This window comes from Salvelinus alpinus, chromosome 16 (genome assembly GCF_045679555.1).
Source record: "Salvelinus alpinus chromosome 16, SLU_Salpinus.1, whole genome shotgun sequence".
NCBI lineage: Eukaryota > Metazoa > Chordata > Actinopteri > Salmoniformes > Salmonidae > Salvelinus > Salvelinus alpinus.
Genome location: NC_092101.1, coordinates 19,955,234 through 19,976,105, shown reverse-complemented (window position 1 = coordinate 19,976,105; position 20,872 = coordinate 19,955,234). Strand labels below are relative to the sequence as shown.

Genomic DNA, 20,872 nt, shown 5'->3' with positions numbered 1-20,872 from the left:
AGAGCGGTACTCTACCTGCAGGTCTATGAGTAGTGGAGCTGAGGGGTATGTGTACATGCACACAGAGCGGTACTCTACCTGCAGGTCTATAAGTAGTGGAGCTGAGGGGTATGTGTACACACACAGAGCGGTACTCTACCTGCAGGTCTATGAGTAGTGGAGCTGAGGGGTATGTGTACACACACACAGAGCGGTACTCTACCTGCAGGTCTATGAGTAGTGGAGCTGAGGGGTATGTGTACACACAGAGCGGTACTCTACCTGCAGGTCTATGAGTAGTGGAGCTGAGGGGTATGTGTACACACACAGAGCAGTAGTCTACCTGCAGGTCTATGAGTAGTGGAGCTGAGGGGTATGTGTACAAGCGTCCTTGCATAAACACGTGCACACAAGCTCCGCAAATCAAATCACATTTTATTTGTCACAACAGGTGTAGACCTTGCCGTGAAATGCTTACTTACAAGCCCTTAACCACCAATGCAGTTCAAGAAATAGTTAAGAAAATATTTACTAAATAAACTAAAGTAAAAAATGTAATTTGAAAGTAACACAAGAAAATTACATAACAATAATGTGGCTATATACAGGGAGCTTGTGCATGTACACATAACCCTCAGCTCCACTACTCACAGACCTGCAGGTAGACTGAGACTGGGGTGGGGTTAAACACTAGAATGTGGCTTGTAGCTTTTTGTTGATCCCTTCAGTAAAAAGCATGATTTAAGCAGGTATACAGTAGTTGTAGACCTTTGGTATAATGCAGAGAGAGGCCTAATGGCAGAATACTAGAAGTGGGTTTGCAACCTGCATATTTGTTAGGCCTAACTATCTCTGCCCTTGCAACGTGTGTGTATTGATATCATCAAATGAGAGTGTGTGTGAGTGCTGGATCTGGCTTGTGTCAGGGTCTTAGCTGGCAGTGTAAGCTTGTCCCATTGACACCCTTCCACATCTGTTCCTAGCTGACAGGCCTGCATTGTCCACATCCCCTCTGTGCAAACTCAACGCTGTGCTCTACTAACACACAGCCCAAACACCACTATTGACCTGGCTAGGATGGCACATCGAGGACAGTGAGATTCCTAACTAGACATCCATTCATTGGAACTGGGATTTTCAAACACTTATGGCATACGATTCAGTCAGGAGGAGAGCTAGAGGTTTTCGTTCTCTCTCTCTATCTCTCTCTCTTACCTCACACCCGTCTGCACGCTTAAGAAATGTGCCCAGCCAGACTCCATGGTCTGAGCCATAATTGAGTTTCTCCAGCTCAGACACGAACATGCAGTCCACAGTGCCTGGGCTGCAGTCCACAGTGCCTGGGCTGCAGTCCACAGTGCCTGAGCAGCCTGGGCTGCAGTCCACAGTGCCTGGGCTGCAGTCCACAGTGCCTGGGCTGCAGTCCACAGTGCCTGGGCAGCCTGGGCTGCAGTCCACAGTGCCTGGGCAGCCTGGGCTGCAGTCCACAGTGCCTGGGCTGCAGTCCACAGTGCCTGGGCTGCAGTCCACAGTGCCTGGGCAGCCTGGGCTGCAGTCCACAGTGCCTGGGCAGCCTGGGCTGCAGTCCACAGTGCCTGAGCAGCCTGGGCTGCAGTCCACAGTGCCTGAGCAGCCTGGGCTGCAGTCCACAGTGCCTGAGCAGCCTGGGCTGCAGTCCACAGTGCCTGGGCAGCCTGGGCTGCAGTCCACAGTGCCTGGGCAGCCTGGGCTGCAGTCCACAGTGCCTGAGCAGCCTGGGCTGCAGTCCACAGTGCCTGGGCTGCAGTCCACAGTGCCTGGGCTGCAGTCCACAGTGCCTGGGCAGCCTGGGCTGCAGTCCACAGTGCCTGGGCAGCCTGGGCTGCAGTCCACAGTGCCTGGGCAGCCTGGGCTGCAGTCCACAGTGCCTGGGCAGCCTGGGCTGCAGTCCACAGTGCCTGGGCAGCCTGGGCTGCAGTCCACAGTGCCTGGGCAGCCTGGGCTGCAGTCCACAGTGCCTGGGCAGCCTGGGCTGCAGTCCACAGTGCCTGGGCTGCAGTCCACAGTGCCTGGGCAGCCTGGGCTGCAGTCCACAGTGCCTGGGCAGCCTGGGCTGCAGTCCACAGTGCCTGGGCAGCCTGGGCTGCAGTCCACAGTGCCTGGGCTGCAGTCCACAGTGCCTGAGCAGCCTGGGCTGCAGTCCACAGTGCCTGGGCTGCAGTCCACAGTGCCTGAGCAGCCTGGGCTGCAGTCCACAGTGCCTGGGCAGCCTGGGCTGCAGTCCACAGTGCCTGGGCTGCAGTCCACAGTGCCTGAGCAGCCTGGGCTGCAGTCCACAGTGCCTGGGCAGCCTGGGCTGCAGTCCACAGTGCCTGGGCTGCAGTCCACAGTGCCTGGGCTGCAGTCCACAGTGCCTGAGCAGCCTGGGCTGCAGTCCACAGTGCCTGGGCAGCCTGGGCTGCAGTCCACAGTGCCTGGGCAGCCTGGGCTGCAGTCCACAGTGCCTGGGCAGCCTGGGCTGCAGTCCACAGTGCCTGGGCTGCAGTCCACAGTGCCTGAGCAGCCTGGGCTGCAGTCCACAGTGCCTGGGCTGCAGTCCACAGTGCCTGAGCAGCCTGGGCTGCAGTCCACAGTGCCTGGGCAGCCTGGGCTGCAGTCCACAGTGCCTGGGCTGCAGTCCACAGTGCCTGAGCAGCCTGGGCTGCAGTCCACAGTGCCTGGGCAGCCTGGGCTGCAGTCCACAGTGCCTGGGCTGCAGTCCACAGTGCCTGAGCAGCCTGGGCTGCAGTCCACAGTGCCTGGGCAGCCTGGGCTGCAGTCCACAGTGCCTGGGCAGCAGTGATAAGGGACTGAGGTAGGCCTCGCCACCAGGCCACAGGTGACTCTGTTGGTTACCAACCCATCCTCTGTAGTCAGGCAGAATTGGGCTGCTGCCAATGAGAGAGCCGTGTGTGTGACTCTAGCCCCCCCCAGAAGAATCCCTCTCACTCTCTGGACCTTTCACAAAGACCTGTGTAAGCTCCCCTCAACCTCAGAAGATGAATGCTATTTAGCCAAGAAAGCTGTGAAAGACACACGCACGCACACACACACACACACACACACAATTCTCAAACACGCATGCAAATAACATACGCTCACACTATTCAGTCTGCACACAGACAAACACTCCTCTCTGCACACCTGGTGCTTTGTGCAGTGGTCAGACAGCTGGCTGGAGGAAGGCTGGGTCTGAAGTAAACAATGTCCTCCTGTCAGCTTCAAATGAGGGGCGGGACACAGGAGGGACACAGAGTAGGAGTGTCAACAGCCTTTTGATGCTCTGGACCATTTCTCTCTACTCATCTATTCTCTGGCCTCCCATTACTCTCTCTCTCCTTTTTCCTCTACCTCTCTCCTTTTTCCTCTACCTCTCTCCAACCTGTTTCTCTCTCTATTCTTCTTCCTATTTGACCCTCTTTTATTTCTCTGTCGGACCGCTCTGTGTCTGTCGGACCGCTCTGTGTCTGTCGGACCGCTCTGTGTCTGTCGGACCGCTCTGTGTCTGTCGGACCGCTCTGTGTCTGTCGGACCGCTCTGTGTCTGTCGGACCGCTCTGTGTCTGTCGGACCGCTCTGTGTCTGTCGGACCGCTCTGTGTGTCTGTCTTTCTGTGTCTCTGTCTCTGAGACACATGGAGAGAGGGACACAGAGAGAGACGCACATAGAGAGGAGAGAGAGAGACACACACACACACACACACAGACCCAGACAGACTCGGAGAGAGAGAGAGAGGGAGACCTGCCTCTGTATCCCTGTCTGTCTCTGTATGTATCTGTGTCTGTCTCTGTATGTATCTGTGTCTGTCTCTTTATTTGACTGGCTGTGGGTTTCTAGGTGTTGGTGGTGGCTGATGCTGCCATGCTGTGTCTCTGACAGTGTTTTCCTTTATGCCTGTGACAATAGTGTGTGTGTGTTCCTGACAGTCTGTCTGTGACAGTATATTGCCCGTGACTGACAGTCTGATACTCTGTGCCTGTGACATTGTGCGTGTGACTGACACTCCTTCTCCTCAGTGACAGGCTCAGAGGTTGGGATTGTGTAGCTTTCTCCCAGTCATCATTAAAATACAATGCCTGTGTCAACCAATGTAATTATCTGTCAACAGCTGCTATGGACTCTAACTTAGTCTCTCTTTCCACTCTCTTCTCCCACCCACCTCCACTCTCCACTCTCTCCTCCCACCCACCTCCACTCTCTCCTCCCACCCACCTCCACTCTCTCCTCCCACCCACCTCCACCACTCTCTCCTCTATCCGTCTCTAGGTGAGAGTGCGATGAGGAGAGGAGCCAGAGAGTGAGGCGATGGGCTGCACCTCTGCTAAGCAGGTGTCGGCCGTGCCCAGCGACGAGGAGGGCCGGGGCAAGGCCTACAGCAACGGAGACCTCTTCACCGGTCAGTACACAGTATCATAAAGTACACCCTCTACATTCCAGCCGCACCTGTAGCCGTCTCTATATACACCTGCCTGTCTAATCTCTCTCCACGCTATACCAGCTGCTGACCAGGCTTCCTTTACCTGTAGAACATTGTCCCCATCTGTAGCATGTCCCGTAGAAATATAATTACACATCTGTAGCATGTCCCGTAGAAATATAATTACACATCTGTAGCATGTCCCGTAGAAATATAATTACACGTAGAAATATAATTACACATCTGTAGCATGTCACGTAGAAATATAATTACACATCTGTAGCATGTCCACTCCACACACACTGGCCTGTTGGCTATGTTATCTGTATTACCTCTCCTCTAGTCTCGCTCTATACCCAATCTCTATTCTACAAGGGCAGCTTGACTATTCCACCTTTTTAGTCTGACTTTTTTAAATGAGTACATCAGGCTATATATTTTATTAATGAATGCCAAGTTGCTGACATGGGCAGTGCAGATTTCAGAAAAAGTCAATATGTGTCATGTTACCCATTCTCTTTCTCTTCCTCCCTCCTACCCTGTGTGAATACTACTTGGTGCAGTAGCCTCTAGGATAGCTGAGTGGTTTTGGTGTTCTGTCCTCTTAGTACTTAATGTTTTAGAGCTTGGACATGGTGAGAGGGTTAAGAAAGTGTATCTAGTTAACAGCATCAATTATAGCTGCTTGCTGGGCAGGTTGGGTGCTGTGGCTAGGATTAGAGAGATGGGATGAGGGATTAGAGACCGATTTAAGAATTAGGAGCAACACGCTGGAATACCCACACCGGAAATGGCAGATGATGCATCGGTCTGTTCTCCCTCTCTCACTCTTTCCCTCACTCTATTACTCTCTCTACGCCCTCCCTCTCTCTGTTGGACCCATAGTCATTGGTCTGACCTTTGTGCCTCTCTCCTTTTCCTTTTGACTTTCTTTCTGACCCTCCCCCTATCACTCTGTCCCTCCCTCTATTAGTCACTCCTCTTTTTCTTTTAAGGAATGGCTGCATCGTGACACTTGATTGGAGGAGGAAGGGAAATATTCCTTGAGAGAAGATGACGTGGATGAAGGATTCTCTTTTTCCCTTCTCGGTTCATCTATCTCCTCCCTTTCCTCTCCAGGGCCTCACTTTCTTGTCTTTCTTCCTTCCTTCCTCTCCCTCTCCGTATTAAAATATCTCCCTTCATGTCCTCCCCGGCTGTTCAATGACTCCCTCCCTCCCTTCCGCTCCCCCTCCCTTTCCTTCCTCTCTCCCTTATCGCAGCATTGGGTCACGGCTCCCTGCCCTCCTCCATCCATCGATACCTTACTCACACAACAGGAAAGGCTGAGCTCCTTTACACAAACACTGGGGGAATGAGAGAAAATGGCAACACTTTCTGATTAATTGTGTTGCCTTTAGCACGTCACTTGTTGTCTTGTTGCAGTTTTACGATTTGATTTGTAGTTGGCCAGACTGTTGTGAGTGGGTGTATTGGTTGTATTGTAGTTTATATATAGTCGCTATGGGGCTATTGTTGAATGGACATTCAGAACTGCGAATGCAAAATGAAGCCTCACGCAGCGCACTACATGATGTAATTCAGGATGTATCTAACTGATTTTACACTGAACAAAAATATAAACGCAAAAATTTCTAAGATTTTACTGAGTTAGAGTTCATATAATGAAATCACTGAACTTAAATAAACTAATTAGGTCCTAATCTATGGATTTCACATGACTGGGAATACAGATATGCATCTGATGGTCACAGAGGGTGTATTCAGATCCCTTCCCTTTCTCCACATTTTGTTACGTTACAACCTTATTCTAAAACTGATTAAATACATTGTTTTCTTCATCAATCTACACACAATACCCCATACAGTGAAATTAGGTTTTTAGAAATGTTTGCTAATTTATTACAAATAAAATACCCCATAATGACAAAGTGATAACAGAAATACCTTATTTACATAAGTATTCAGACCCTTTGCTAGGAGACTAGAAATTGAGCTCAGGTGCATCCTGTTTCCATTGATCATCCTTGATGTTTCTACACCTTGATTGGAGTCCACCTGTGGTAAATTCAATTGATTGGACATGATTTGGAAAGGCACACCCAGTTGACAGTGCATGTCAGAACAAAAACCAAGCTTTGAGGTCGAAGGAATTGTCCGTAGAGCTCCGAGACAGGATTGTGTCGAGGCACAGATCTGGGGAAGGGTACCAAAAACATTCTGCAGTATTGAAGCTCTTCAAGAACACATTTGCCTCTATCATTCTTAAATGGGAGAAGTTTGGAACCACCAACACTCTTCCTAGAGCTGGCTGCCCGGTCAAACTGAGCAATTGGGGGAGAAGGGCCTTGGTCAAGGAGGTGACCAAGAACCCGATGGTCACTTTGACAGCGCTTCGGAGTTCCTCTGTGGAGATGGGAGAACCTTCCAGAAGGTCAACCATCTCTGCAGCACTCCACCAATTAGGCCTTCATGGTAGAGTAGCCAGACGGAAGCCACTCCTCAGCGGTAGGGACTGGAAGACTAGTCAGGATTGAGGTTAAGATGAACGGAGCAAAGTAAAGAGAGATTCTTGATGAAAACCAAACAGTGCTCAGGATCTCTGACTGGGGTGAAGGTTCACCTTCTAACAGGACAAGGACCCTAAGCACACAGCCAAGACAACACAGGAGTGGCTTCGGGACAAGTCTCCGAATGTCCTTCAGTGGCCCAGTCAGAACCCAGACTTGAACCCGATCGAACATCTCTAGAGACCTGAAAATAGCTGTGCAGCAACACTCCCCATCCAACCTGACAGAGCTTGAGAGGATCTGCAAGCTTGTAGCGTCATACCCAAGAAGACTCGAGGCTGTAATCGCTGCCAAAGGTGCTTTAACGCAGTACATTTGCAAAAATGTCTTAACCTGTTTTTGCTTTGTCATTATGGGGTATTGTGTGTAGATTGATGAGGGGGGGAAACAATTTAATCCATTTTAGAATAAGGCTGTAACGTAACAAAATATGGAAAAAGTTAAAGGGTCTGAATACTTTCCAAATGCCCTCTACCTTTAAAAAAAAAAAGGTGTGCATAAAAAAAGTCAGTATCTGGTGACCACCATTTGCCTCATGCAGCACAACACATCTCCTTCGCATAGAGTTGATCAAGCTGTTGATTGTCGCCTGTGGAATTTTGTCCCACTCCTCTTCAATGGCTAGGCGAAGTTGCTGGATATTGGCGGGAACTGGAACGCTGTTGTACACGTCGCTTCAGATCTATCTGGCCGGTACAGTTGAAACCGGGATTCATCCGTGAAGAACACACTTCTCCAGCGTGCCAGTGGCCATTGAAGGTGAGCATTTGCCCACTGAAGTCGGTTACAACGCCGAACTGCAGTCAGGTCAAGACCCTGGTGAGGACAACGGGCGTGCAGATGAGTTTCTGACAGTTTGTGCAGAAATTCTTCAGTTTTGCAAACCCACAATTTCATCAGATGTCTGGGTGGCTGATCTCAGATGATCCAGCAGGTGAAGAAGCCGGATGTGGAGGTCCTTGGCTGGCGTGGTTACATGTGGTCTGCGGTTGAGGCCAGTTGATTGTACTGCGAAATTCTCTAAAACAATATTAGGGGCAGCTTATGGTAGAGAAATTAACATTTCATTGTCTGGTGGACATTCCTACAGTCAGCATGCCAATTGCACGCTCCCTCAACTTGAGACATCGGTGGCATTGTGTTGTGTGAACTGCACATTTTATAGTGGACTTTTGTCCCCAGCACAAGGTGCACCTGTGTCATGATCATGCTGTTTAATCAGCTTCTTGATATGCCACACCTGTCAGGTGGATGGATTATCTTGGCAAAGAAGAAATGCGCACTAACAGGGACGTAAACAAATGTGTGCAAAATTTAGCGAAATAATAAGCTTTTGTGGGTATGGAAAATCTCTGGCATTGTTTATTTCAGCCCATGAAACATGGGACCACCAATTTACATGTTGCGTTTATATTTTTGTTCAGTATAGCTTACGTGTGCATAAGAAACATCCTCTTTAGACTTGAGCTGTAAGTAATATGAGAGTAATAGTCTCTACTAGTATGAGATCACATAAGCCCCTTTCATTTCGAAACGGCTATGAAAATAGTGGAATATAGTGTTGTTAGCTGGCCAGGCGGGCTTTTAGGGCAGTAATAATGATTCCTGGTCTGACATAGTATATTGTTAGGTAACCAACCCAGGCAGTAGAGAACGACCAATAGTTGTTGTTTTTTTAGGTTCGGTACCGGTTTTGGGGGTCAAGGAGGCCGATGGCCGATATTCAATATCATTAAATTGGAAAATGTTGGTGACAAAATGTCCCAGTGACATCAATTTTTGGTAAAAACTATCTAACTACATAATGGTAATTATTTTATTTATTTGAATGATAAATCTTGATAAACTGGGTGAATTTAAGATGGCATTAGCCTACTCTCACAATACAGGTGATTGCATATTCAATAGGAGTGTGTGCATTACATTGAGTTATTGAGCTTATTCTGACTGATCAGTGGAGTCAATGTTGCTACAGATGACAAACAATCTGTTTGTCTTCCATGTGGGACTTACACTGAGTGGACAAAACTTTAGGAACACCTTTCCATAATAGACTGACTAGGTTAAAGCTATGAACCCTTATTGATGTCACCTGTTACATCCAGTCAGTGTAGATGAAGGGGAGGCGACCGGTTGAAGAAGCATTTTTAAGCCTTGAGACAATTGAGACATGGCTTCTGTGTGTGTGTGTGCCAGTCAGATGGTTAATGGGCATGACAAAATATTTAAGTGCCTTTGGACAGGGTATGGTAGTAGGAGCCAGACGCACTGGTTTGAGTGTCAAGAACTGCAACGCTGCTGGGTTGTTCACGCTCAACAGTTTCCTGTGTGTATCAAGAATGGTCCACCAACCAAAGGATATCCAGCCATCTAGACACAACAGTGGGAAGCATTGGAGTCAACATGGGTCAGCATCCCTGTGGAACGTTTTCAACACCTTGAAGTCCGTGCTCCGACGAATATAGGCTGTTCTGAGGGCAAAAGGGGGTGCAACTCAATATTAGCAAGGTGCTCCTACTGTTTTGTACACTCTTGTGTATATTAGCGTACTGATCAACAACATTTGCATAGAAGCATCACTCCAGCATGTCACAACTGTATGGAAGGACATCATATAGGGACTGTTAGTTTGACAATCTAAATTAACATCTATTCAGTGCAAGTGGGTCCAATGTCATGACTTGTGATCACGGATGCTTATTTTCAGTCATCTGTGATCTGGAAAAAGTAGCAGCCAGGATGAAATTCAAAACAACTAATCTAGCCAGCTCGCTAGCACAGTAGCTAACACATCAGATGAAAGGGTTAGTTATCTGTAATCTTTGCTAACAGGTCACATAGCTTTCTGCTTACCTAGCTAGCTTGCTTATTGCATGCATGTCCAGGCACGTCAGCACAAGCCTTATTATTAGTGGATTAAACTAAACTGATACTTGCAACAGGAGTTCGATTTTGGTCAGAGTCTGTTCATCCGTTTCTCAGTACTGCACCTTTCTATTGGAGAATGAGCTAGCTTGCTGCTGCTGCTGGTTTTCCCCTCATCAAATCAAAGTTTATTTGTTGCCTGCGCCGAATAAAACAGGTGTAGACCTTACAGTGAAATGCTTACTTACAGCACATAACCAACAGTGCAATTTTTAAGTAAAAAATAGGTATTAGGTGAACAATGGGTAAGTAAAGAAATAAAGACAGTGAAAAATAACAGTAGCGAGGCTATATACAGGCACCGGTTAGTCGGGCTGATTGAGGTAGTATGTACATGTAGGTATGGTTAAAGTGACTGCATATATGATAAACCGAGAGTAACAGTAGTGTAAAGGGGGGGTGGGGGTGGGCGGTACAAAATGCAAATAGTCCGGATAGCCATTTGATTACCTGTTCAGGAGTCTTATGGCTTGGGGGTAAAAGCTGTTGAGAAGCCTTTTGGTCCTAGACCCAGCTAGACATTCCACAGCATTGTGCAGTGCTCAGGTGGTGAGTGGTGACTGGCATAGCAGCAGTTTTGCTATGTAGATGGACAATCGGCGGGAGGGAGCCAGGCAGCCTGGCCAGGCAGGGGGCTCTGACTGGCAGACTGCAGAAAGGAGCGAGTGACAGACTGCCCTGACCATTCCACTCAGCCTGACTGGGAATGGACACACACTCATGCGCAAACTGACACACACACTAGTTCCAACTGACACACAGCCCCTCAGTCAGCTCTTAAAGGTTGACACAGAGCTCCAGCTCCTAATGAGAAAGATGTCCACATTAGAGAATCAGTTTTTCTCAAAATAGAGTCGCTTTCTCTGTTATTGTCCCTAAAATGGCCCTATCATCATCAAGACGAAGCAAGCAGCCCTGTCGCCTCTGTTTCACCCCATCGTCTGTCACAGTCAGTGCCAGTGGAGACGCACCCTCACTGATACACATCCACTCCAATATGGACAAATGTAGGCAACCTGGTCCCAGATCTCTGTGCTTTAGCCAACTGCCTGTTATTGTTATTGTCATGCCATACAAGGACATACCTGGACAGATCTGGGACCAGGCTAAAAGAAAACAGATGGGAATAGATTTCTTTTAAATGTACATGCAATATAGTCATTTTCCTCCGTCCTTATAGGTTAATTCTTAATGTATTCATGTGCCTTTAATGTCTGCTCAGTGTTAGTCATTTTTCTCCTGTTACCTGTCTCTGTTACTAAGCCACAGTGACTGATGGTTGATTCACTGTGTGTTGTTTGAGGTAGTGTGTGTGTAGGCGTGTTCAGGCGGGCTGCTTTGTTCTGGCATGTTTACATTCCCCAGGCAGCAGAAGAGAAAACGATGTGTTCTTTCTCCTCCCTCTCTCTCTCCATCCCCCGTCTCTCCTCATAGTTAGGCCTGTCTGCCCTCTAGGGTGTCTGCTCTGATGTTGATGTCTTTCACACACTGATGACGCACAGTGTGACACACACACACAGGTGATACAGGTGTCAGGAAGGATGCTGCGTCTGAGGGACTGAAGCACAGAGACAGACAAAGAGAGGATAGAGTGAGTGAGACTGTGTGAGGAGGGAGAGATGAATAGAGTGTGTGTGGGACGGTGAGAGGAAAAGGAGTAGAACAGCATACAGGCTGCAGAGACAATTCAAATAGACTGACTGCATATCCCACCCTCCCACTCCTTCCTATCAGTCATAAGAGTCTATTTCAGAGAAAGGGCCAAATACACAGAATCCAGTTGATAATACTGTGTGTGTGTGTTGCTTTATCAGACAACTGGATATCTACTCAGGAATATAGTTACCTGTTTTTCTGTCCACTGTTGGGTGGGGTTTCTCTGTGTGTATGTGCAGTGCCACTCGTATGCAGGAGTAGTTTTATTTATCTAACTGTTCTCTCTGTTTTTCTCTCTCCATACAGACGAGTACAAGATGAAGGGAGTGGAGGAGGTGAAGTACATGCGTGGAGAGGAGGACCGGGTGAACGCACGCAACCAGGAGAACCTGGTGAGAGAGGAGCCACGCGCGCACACACACGCAGTCTGACTGTTCATCAACACATAGAAAACACAGTCCTCTTTGACATTCTATCAACACATGCAAACAGACAGTGTTTGTGCTAAATGCACACATCCACAGAAGCCCCCCAACCCAACACACAGCCATGGTGCCTCCCGAGCAGGTAGATACAACGTGTTGGCGTGTATGGAATGTGGGAGTTTCACTAAAGGCTGTTTTAACCCCTTCCTTCATGGCCTATATTTTGTGAGCAATAGCTACGATTTATTCTTTCCTACAAACACTGTAAAATAACCAGGAAAAAGTGCACACCCTTTTGGATGAGGTAACGATTGAAGGAAAGGAATCAAAACTCTAGAGGAATGAAACTCCTACCCTACTATTGATTGTCATTTCAGTGTCTCTTTATTCCACCATTGTTGTGAATGTGCTGCCATCGTCATAGTGGCATTAGTTTCGACATATGCGACAGCTGGCTTAAAACATGCAGCAGAACAAATGTCATTTTCAGAAGTGACTTTGACTATTTTTAGAAAGCTTAACGGGAACTACTCACAGGGGACTGTTTCTCACAGACGCACATTTTAATCCTGCAGAGTCAAAGTGCACACACCAACAAATAGATTTATTTGTGACGCTGCATATCCATGAAATGCCTGTAGTGAGCATACGCAGTAGCAGAGTGATCTGAAGGCTGTGGAGAGTGCAGCTCCTAGTTTAAAACATGCTAAACCCTTGGCATGCCATGCTCCTCCAAAGCACAGCCAGCACCTCTAATGATCCAGGCCGGTGAGGAGGTTTTTCCCCTGGTCAGTCCCTTTTAGCATCCCAGCCAGCGTCTGGGTCCAGGCAAGAGCAGGGCAGACCAGGCTCTCATGATCTACATGGTAGCCTGTCTCTTCCCAGCAGCAGGGGTAGGCAGCCTGTCTCTTCCCAGCAGCAGGGGTAGGCAGCCTGTCTCTTCCCAGCAGCAGGGGTAGGCAGCCTGTCTCTTCCCAGCAGCAGGGGTAGGCAGCCTGTCTCTTCCCAGCAGCAGGGGTAGGCAGCCTGTCTCTTCCCAGCAGCAGGGGTAGGCAGCCTGTCTCTTCCCAGCAGCAGGGGTAGGCAGCCTGTCTCTTCCCAGCAGCAGGGGTAAGCAGCCTGTCTCTTCCCAGCAGCAGGGGTAGGCAGCCTGTCTCTTCCCAGCAGCAGGGGTAGGCAGCCTGTCTCTTCCCAGCAGCAGGGGTAGGCAGCCTGTCTCTTCCCAGCAGCAGGGGTAGGCAGCCTGTCTCTTCCCAGCACCATGGGGTAGGCAGCCTGTCTCTTCCCAGCAGCAGGGGTAGGCAGCCTGTCTCTTCCCAGCACCATGGGGTAGGCAGCCTGTCTCTTCCCAGCACCATGGGGTAGGCAGCCTGTCTCTTCCCAGCACCATGGGGTAGGCAGCCTGTCTCTTCCCAGCACCATGGGGTAGGCAGCCTGTCTCTTCCCAGCACCATGGGGTAGGCAGCCTGTCTCTTCCCAGCACCATGGGGTAGGCAGCCTGTCTCTTCCCAGCACCATGGGGTAGGCAGCCTGTCTCTTCCCAGCACCATGGGGTAGGCAGCCTGTCTCTTCCCAGCACCATGGGGTAGGCAGCCTGTCTCTTCCCAGCACCATGGGGTAGGCAGCCTGTCTCTTCCCAGCACCATGGGGGTAGGCAGCCTGTCTCTTCCCAGCACCATGGGGTAGGCAGCCTGTCTCTTCCCAGCACCATGGGGTAGGCAGCCTGTCTCTTCCCAGCACCATGGGGTAGGCAGCCTGTCTCTTCCCAGCACCATGGGGTAGGCAGCCTGTCTCTTCCCAGCACCATGGGGTAGGCAGCCTGTCTCTTCCCAGCACCATGGGGTAGGCAGCCTGTCTCTTCCCAGCACCATGGGGTAGGCAGCCTGTCTCTTCCCAGCACCATGGGGTAGGCAGCCTGTCTCTTCCCAGCACCATGGGGTAGGCAGCCTGTCTCTTCCCAGCACCATGGGGTAGGCAGCTGGGTCTGGTAACTCTTACCTCCAGCCACAGACCTGTCAGTCCACTTAACCATAAGGACACACAACACAGCAGGGTACGGATGTTTCCAACCTTAGGGCCCTGGCTGGTGGGGCAGGTAGATTCTCTCCCCCCAGGTCTACTACATGGGCAGATTGGGGTTCGGGGGGCTCTGTGTATAGTGTCGGGGGTCAGAACTATGAGCTGATCTGTGTGTTTCAGGAGAAGACCTCTTTACAGTACAGGGGGAAACCGCACAAAGAAGGCTCTGGAGCCAACGCCAACAGGACAAAGTGAGTAAAAACATGTTTGTTTGTGACAAAGTGAGTGTAATAATAATAAAATGTGTGTAATAACACTGAGTATGTGTGCACATGTTATCAGCTAGTCATTGGTGTTACTTAACAATCATTGCTGTGCTTTTTATATGTATTCATAAATGGTATCAGGCAGTGTGATTTAAATCAGTGTGTTATCACTATAGTGGAGCTGAGTGGCTAGTGTCTTTTGTTTCCAGACATGTATTGTGGCTCTGTTTCTGTTTGGTGACATTGTGAGTGGATTAGCATGGGTGCTGGAGCTGGATTTCGTTTGCGTTTGGATTATAGACCTTTGTTGGGAGTACTCCATAAAATGATTATTCAAATTCCTCCACAACCACGAAGGCTCTTGCCGAAGCGGGGGTATAGAACTGTGTGTGTGTGTGTCCTGTGTGGGGGGTGTAATGGAAAATTCTAGTGGTGTGTTTGTTGCCTCCCGTTTCCTCCCCCTCTAACTTCCTCCCTCGTTCTCACTTTCTCTCCCTCCCTCGTTCTCACTTTCTCTCCCTCCCTCGTTCTCAGTATCCACACATCAGAGAGCCAGCAGGAGTTCTTCAGGATGTTGGATGAGAAGATTGAGAAGGTGAGGGGGGGGGGGGCGGGAGGGACCAACCAGCAGGACCTGAACATTTTAAAGAGACAGTCTCCTGTGAGATTGGGGGCTGCTAAAAGCCAACTCTGACCGGCAGGAAATACTTCAAATTGAGATGCATTCGGATTAGGACTTTAAAAGACTACTTTAGTCCTATCAACTCACCCCTGTCTTATCTAACTTCTCCATTTATCCTACGGAGATGCTATCTGTCCTACCTCTTTCATCACTCTCTTCTCTCTCATCTGTGGTGTGCCCACAGGGACAGGACTACTGTTCAGAGGAAGAAGAGGCAGAGGATGGGACATAGCAAACAAGGCCTGACTCAACCCCCTACAGAGAGCTTCCCAGAGTGTGTGCGAGTGCATGTTCGTCTGAATCAGTGTGTGTATGTATGTTCCACTGCCTTTGTATGTGATTCTGTATGTGTCTGTGTGAGCATGTAGGTTTTTTGTGTGTGTGTGTGAAAGAGCGATGGATAGATATTCTCAAAGACGGTTGCCCCCCTCTTGGCTGTCGTCCCATTGGGCCCCTGAGTGGATTACTGGAGGGAGAGACGAACGAGGAGACATACAGACAGACGTGGACTCACTGCCCTGCAGGACTATGGAGAGACGCACATGGAGACAGACATACAAACAGACATGTGGACTCACTGCCCTGCAGGACTATGGAGAGACCCTCCCCTCTACCCCAACTACCACCCCAGTGAACTGTACTGTGGTCCCTGGTCCAGCTTTGTGTATACCACCCCCTCATGACAACAACATGTAGAAGGAGGACGAACAGAGGAAGAATGAGCATTATGGGAGTCTGGGAGACACCCTCCTGGTTTCCACCCTCCATGGCCCTTACTATTGTGCTTCGCCTGTGAGGAGCAGAGATGTGGATAGAGAAAGAGGGGTGCTGGGGAGGGGGAGGCACTTCTATAACCCCCATCAGACGACGGAGGCTCGCTGCTGCAGTGGGCCAGAGAGGACCCGAGAGGGGAGGGGAGGGGGGAAAGAAAAACCTAGATATTTTAATAAGAGAAAGAAGAGTCAGTGAGTGGCTTATTTTGAAACTCTGAACTCCTGCCTTTTTGAAGGACTTTTTTATTATGTTGATCCAGTTAATTATTTTTTGTTTATTGTAATGTTTTTTTTTGCTTCTATCATAGTGCATCACCTCCTGCAGGCTACAGCTCTATAGGTCAGAGTTCCTGTGTCACTACACAACCTGTCCTCTTAAATATACCCTCAACACTAATATACCAGACCCTGGCTATGTGAAACACACTCAACTTCATATTCATAGATGCAGACACAGAAGTGCACGCTCATACATACATACAGACACACTCTCATACAGACAGACTCATATATATATATACACAAACACATATGCCATTGTATTCCTGTCATTCTTCAGCCACGTGTTATGTAAGTATGTTAATAGGCTGTGATGAGGGTTTTGGGTGAATGTTGGAAGCAGCAGCTGTGGGTTTCTGCTGCTGGACTTGTAGTGTTTATTACTCTTTCCTCTGCATTGGTAGCCCAGCCTCCACTTCTCTTCAACTCAGCAGTATTGACGCTTACTGGCAGCGTGGAGTCACCCTCTGTTGACACACACACACACACACACACACACACACTGCCTTTTCATGGAGTGAGAATTGAGATTCAAAGGAAAAGAGGTGTGGTTGCCTGGGAGACACAGCCCTGAACGTTATTCTGTCATCATTACTAGATCGTTCCTTTTTCATTTGATTCAGTACTTTTTGTTTTTCTATTAAAAATAATAACACAGGAGCTGTTCATCTGCTGTGTGTATCTATCAGTGGTGGAAAAAGTACCCAATTTTCATACTTGAGTAAAATTAAAGATACCTTAATAGAAAATGACTCAAGTGAAAGTCACCCAGTAAATTACTACTTGAGTAAAAGTCTAAAAGTATTTGTTTTTAAACATACTTAAGTATCAAAAGTAAAAGTATGAATATTTTTTATATTTTTATATTAAGCAACCCAGACTGCACAGTTTTTTATTTACAGATAGCCTGGGGCACACTCCCAACAGTCAGACATAATTTACAAACGATGCATGTGTGTTTAGTGAGTCCGCCAGATCAGAGGCAGTAGGGATGACCAGGGAGGGTCTGTTAATAAGTGTGAGTTTTACCATTTTCTGTCCTGCTAAGCATCCCAAATGTAAGAAATACTTTTGGGTGTCAGGGGAAAATGTAAGGACTAAAAAGTACATTATTTCCTTCAGGAATGTAGTGAAGTAAATGTTGTCAAAAATATAAATAGGAAAGTACGGACACCCCAAAAACTACTTAAGTAGTACTTTAAAGTATTTCTACTTAAGTACTTTACACCACTGGTGTCTATCTGTGTGACTCAGAGGTGGTATGTGGTTAACAGTTAGAGTAAGGAAAGTCGTTTCATGCTGACATCACTGTTGGATTGAAGAGTCAGTAGATTTTCCTCTGGTACTGTTCCCAAAGCCATGTTGCAGTTTATACAAGTGGAGTGTAGACACCTTCTGGTCAAGACTGATGCTTTGTGCCATCTGGTGGTTGAATATCAGAATTGCATCTGAGGCGTCATGAATTACAAAGCCTATTCAATAGGGCTGGGGGACCTCACGATACGATATTATCACAGATACGTAGGTACCGATATGTATTGTGATTCTATATGTATTGTGATTTGATACTGTGATTTTTATTGCGATTTGATGTTCCAAACATATGGCTCATCATGTCTGCTGCAGAGAGGCGAGAGACCCATGCGCAAACGAGTTTTGATCAATCATTGAAATAAAAGTGCTGGGAAATGTTTGGAGAACAAGCTCTGAAGGAAAACTACTGGAATTTTCGTGCAGGTACAGCCAACCAGCGCAAAATGAATGTGACATTGTCAAGACAAAACAATATACAGTGGCAAGAAAAAGTATGTGAACCCTTTGAAATTATCTGGATTTCTGCATAAATTGGTCATCAAATTTGATCTGATCTTTATCTAGGTCACAACAATAGACAGTGCTTAAGCTAATAACACACATTGTTGTTTTTCTTGTCTATATTGAATACATAATTTAAAAATTTACACTGTAGGTTAGAAAATGTATGTGAACCCCTAGGCTAATGACTTCTCCAAAAGCTAATTGTCAGGAGTCGGCTAACCTGGAGTCCAATCAATGAGATGAGATTGGAGATGTTGCTTAGAGCTGCCTTGCCCTATAAAATAACACTAACAAAATTTGAGTTTGCTATTCACAAGAAGCATTGCCTGATGTGAACCATGCCTCGAACAAAAGAGATGGAAGAATTGTTGACTTACATAAAGCTGGAAAGGGTTACAAAAGTATCTCTAAAAGCCTTGAAGTTCATTTGTCCACGGTAAGACAAATTGTCTATAAATGGAGAAAGTTCAGCACTGTTGCTACTCTCCCTAGGAGTGGCTGTCTTGCAAAGATGACTGCAAGAGCAAAGTGCAGAATGCGCAATGAGGTGAGTGTCAGCTAAATACTAACAGAAATCTCTGGAACACGTTAACGTCTCTGTTGACAAGTCTATGATACATAAAAGTGTCAGCTAAACAAGAATGGTGTTCATGGGAGGACACCACAGAAGAAGCCACTGCTATCCAAAAAAAACAGTGCTGCACGTCTGAAGTTTGCCAAAGTGCACCTGGATGTTCCACAGCACTACTGGCAAAATATTCTGTGGACAGATGAAAATACAGTTGAGTTGTTTGGATGGAACACACAACTATGTGTGGAGAAGAAAAGGCACAGCACAGCACACCAACATCAAAACCTCATCCCAACTGTAAAGTATGGTGGAGGGAGCATCATGGTTTTGGGCTACTTTGCTGCCTCAGGGCCTGGACTGTTTGCTATCATTAACGGAAAAATGTATTCCCAAGTTTATCAAGACATTTTTCAGGAGACCGTTAGGCTATCTGTCTGCCAATTGAAGCTCAACAGAATTTGGGTGATGCAACATGACTACGACCCAAAACACAGAAGTAAATCAACAACAGAATGGCTTCAACAGAAGAAAATACGCCTTCTGGAGTCCTGACCTCAACCCAATTGAGATGCTGTGGCATGACCTCAAAAGAGCAATTCACACCAGACATCCCAAGAATATTGCTGAACTGAAACACTGTTATGGTCCAAAATTCCTCCTGACCCGTTGTGCAGGTCTGATCCGCAACTACAGAAAACGTTTGGTTGAGGTTATTGCTGCCAAAGGAGGGTCAACCGGTTATTAAATCCAAGGGTTCACATACTTTTCCCACCCTGCACTGTGAATGTTTACACATTGTGTTCAATAAATACATGAAAACGTATAATTGTTTGTGTTATTAGTTTAAGCAGACTGTGTTTGTCTATTGTTGTGACCTTGATGAAGATCAAATTTTATGAACAATTTATGCAGAAATCCAGGTATTGCCAAAGGGTTCACATACTTTTTCTTGCCACTGTATATTGTCAAAAATAATTCCCCCCTCCCCCATCACCACTGTATTCTCACAACTATCGATAGCTAATAACATTATGTTCGAAATCTGAGATCTTTCAACTTACCTTGAGTCACTGGAATGGATTTGTTTAATTTGGAAACCAGCACAGGTTTTGAGTGTTAGTTTATAGTTTATCACTCACTCTCTCACACACACTCACACACACATTCACATTCTCGCTCACAGGGACACATATAGTAATACTAATATTAATAATCAGCAGCCACTGTACAGCAGCACAGAGAGAGTCCCAGTGGGCCTAGTTTTCACAGCCAGCCAAGGGAGAGAGAGGGAGCGACAGAGACTGATGTTGCCTGTTAACCTCAGACAGGAATATGGGCAAGACAATGTTATTTCCACAATGAGGTAAGGACCCAATAAACCCCTCCCTTCCCTTGTGAGTGTGCGCTCATTAGGGTACAGCATGTTCTAGCAGTCTGGCTGAGAGGTTTAAGCCCCAGTTTGCAGTGTGTTGCACACCTCTCTCACACACACACACACACACACAGTTACTGGAGGTTTATCATCTGGAACTGTGTGGACAAGGGGCTACTGGTTCTGTGAGCCACTGTGAGATCCTAGTGGAAGTAAGTGATGGAGCGGTGCCTGGCTAGGGGAGGGGCTTTATGATGATTGGCAGGCTCTAGCTCTGCCCCCATTGGCTGGTCTCTCTCCCAGTGAGACTGCTGGCTCCGTCTAGTCAACGCTCTGCTCTGCCAGCATGACTTCACTCAGCTATTACTCTTAACTCAATCCAGCAGCTTCTAACGCTCTGCCTTTCTCTCCATTTCTCTCCTTCAACCCAACTTACACACCCGCAGGCAGCTCTTAGTTCCTGGCTCCATCTCCATTGCAGTAGCTGTCTCTGCCTCTCCAACTGTCTCCCTTTTTGTTTGTAAAGCTTTGTGATGCTGATCCATATGATTACCAAGGCCAACACCCTTCTGATCAGAGGAGCCACAGTTACAGATGCACTATAATGGATTGGAATGCTTTGTCATTCAGAGGGCCTCTCCAAGTATTCAATGCTCTTCACATGGGATGTCGGAGAACTTGCGTCATACACTTCCAGTATGTATCAGTAGCGTTCTCCTGGTAATAGTGCCTGTCATACAAGTACTGTATCTACTTTACATGATTAGGGAGGGAGCCGTAACATCCACTTTAGTATAGTGCACATAGGCTCTACTGTATGTACAACTGTGAGAGGAGAGGAGGCTGTACGTGACAGGCTACTTGTGTCTGAGTCTCTCCTCTACCCTCTGACCACATGGAGTGTTTTCTTCCACCATCTGTGGCTGAGAGCCCTGGAAGAATGAAAGAATGGGACTTCAGATCCCCACCTCTCCCTCTGTGTGCACTGGCCACACCGAGAGCTCCTTCTGCTGGGCAGCCTGCTCCAGTGATCTTTCATAAAACACACTTGGAAGCCGCAAACAGAGAACAGACATTTTATCCTGTTTCTGTGGGCATATTTT

The 20,872-nt window shown here is 47.6% G+C and overlaps 1 protein-coding gene across 2 annotated transcripts in view; it reads left to right on the top strand.

Annotated features, from left to right (window-relative positions):
* Positions 1-16,668, top strand: part of LOC139541075 (uncharacterized protein C1orf21 homolog) — a 31,029-nt gene extending 14,361 nt beyond the window's left edge. For both annotated transcript variants that reach the window (XM_071345279.1, XM_071345280.1), the window contains 5 exons: positions 4,263-4,392; positions 11,871-11,956; positions 14,189-14,259; positions 14,809-14,869; positions 15,141-16,668. In XM_071345279.1, the coding sequence (XP_071201380.1) occupies positions 4,302-4,392; positions 11,871-11,956; positions 14,189-14,259; positions 14,809-14,869; positions 15,141-15,188 (357 nt within the window). In that variant the 5' untranslated portion in view covers positions 4,263-4,301 and the 3' untranslated portion in view covers positions 15,189-16,668. The remainder of the gene's footprint in view (positions 1-4,262; positions 4,393-11,870; positions 11,957-14,188; positions 14,260-14,808; positions 14,870-15,140) is intronic.
* The last annotated feature ends 4,204 nt before the right edge of the window (positions 16,669-20,872 follow it).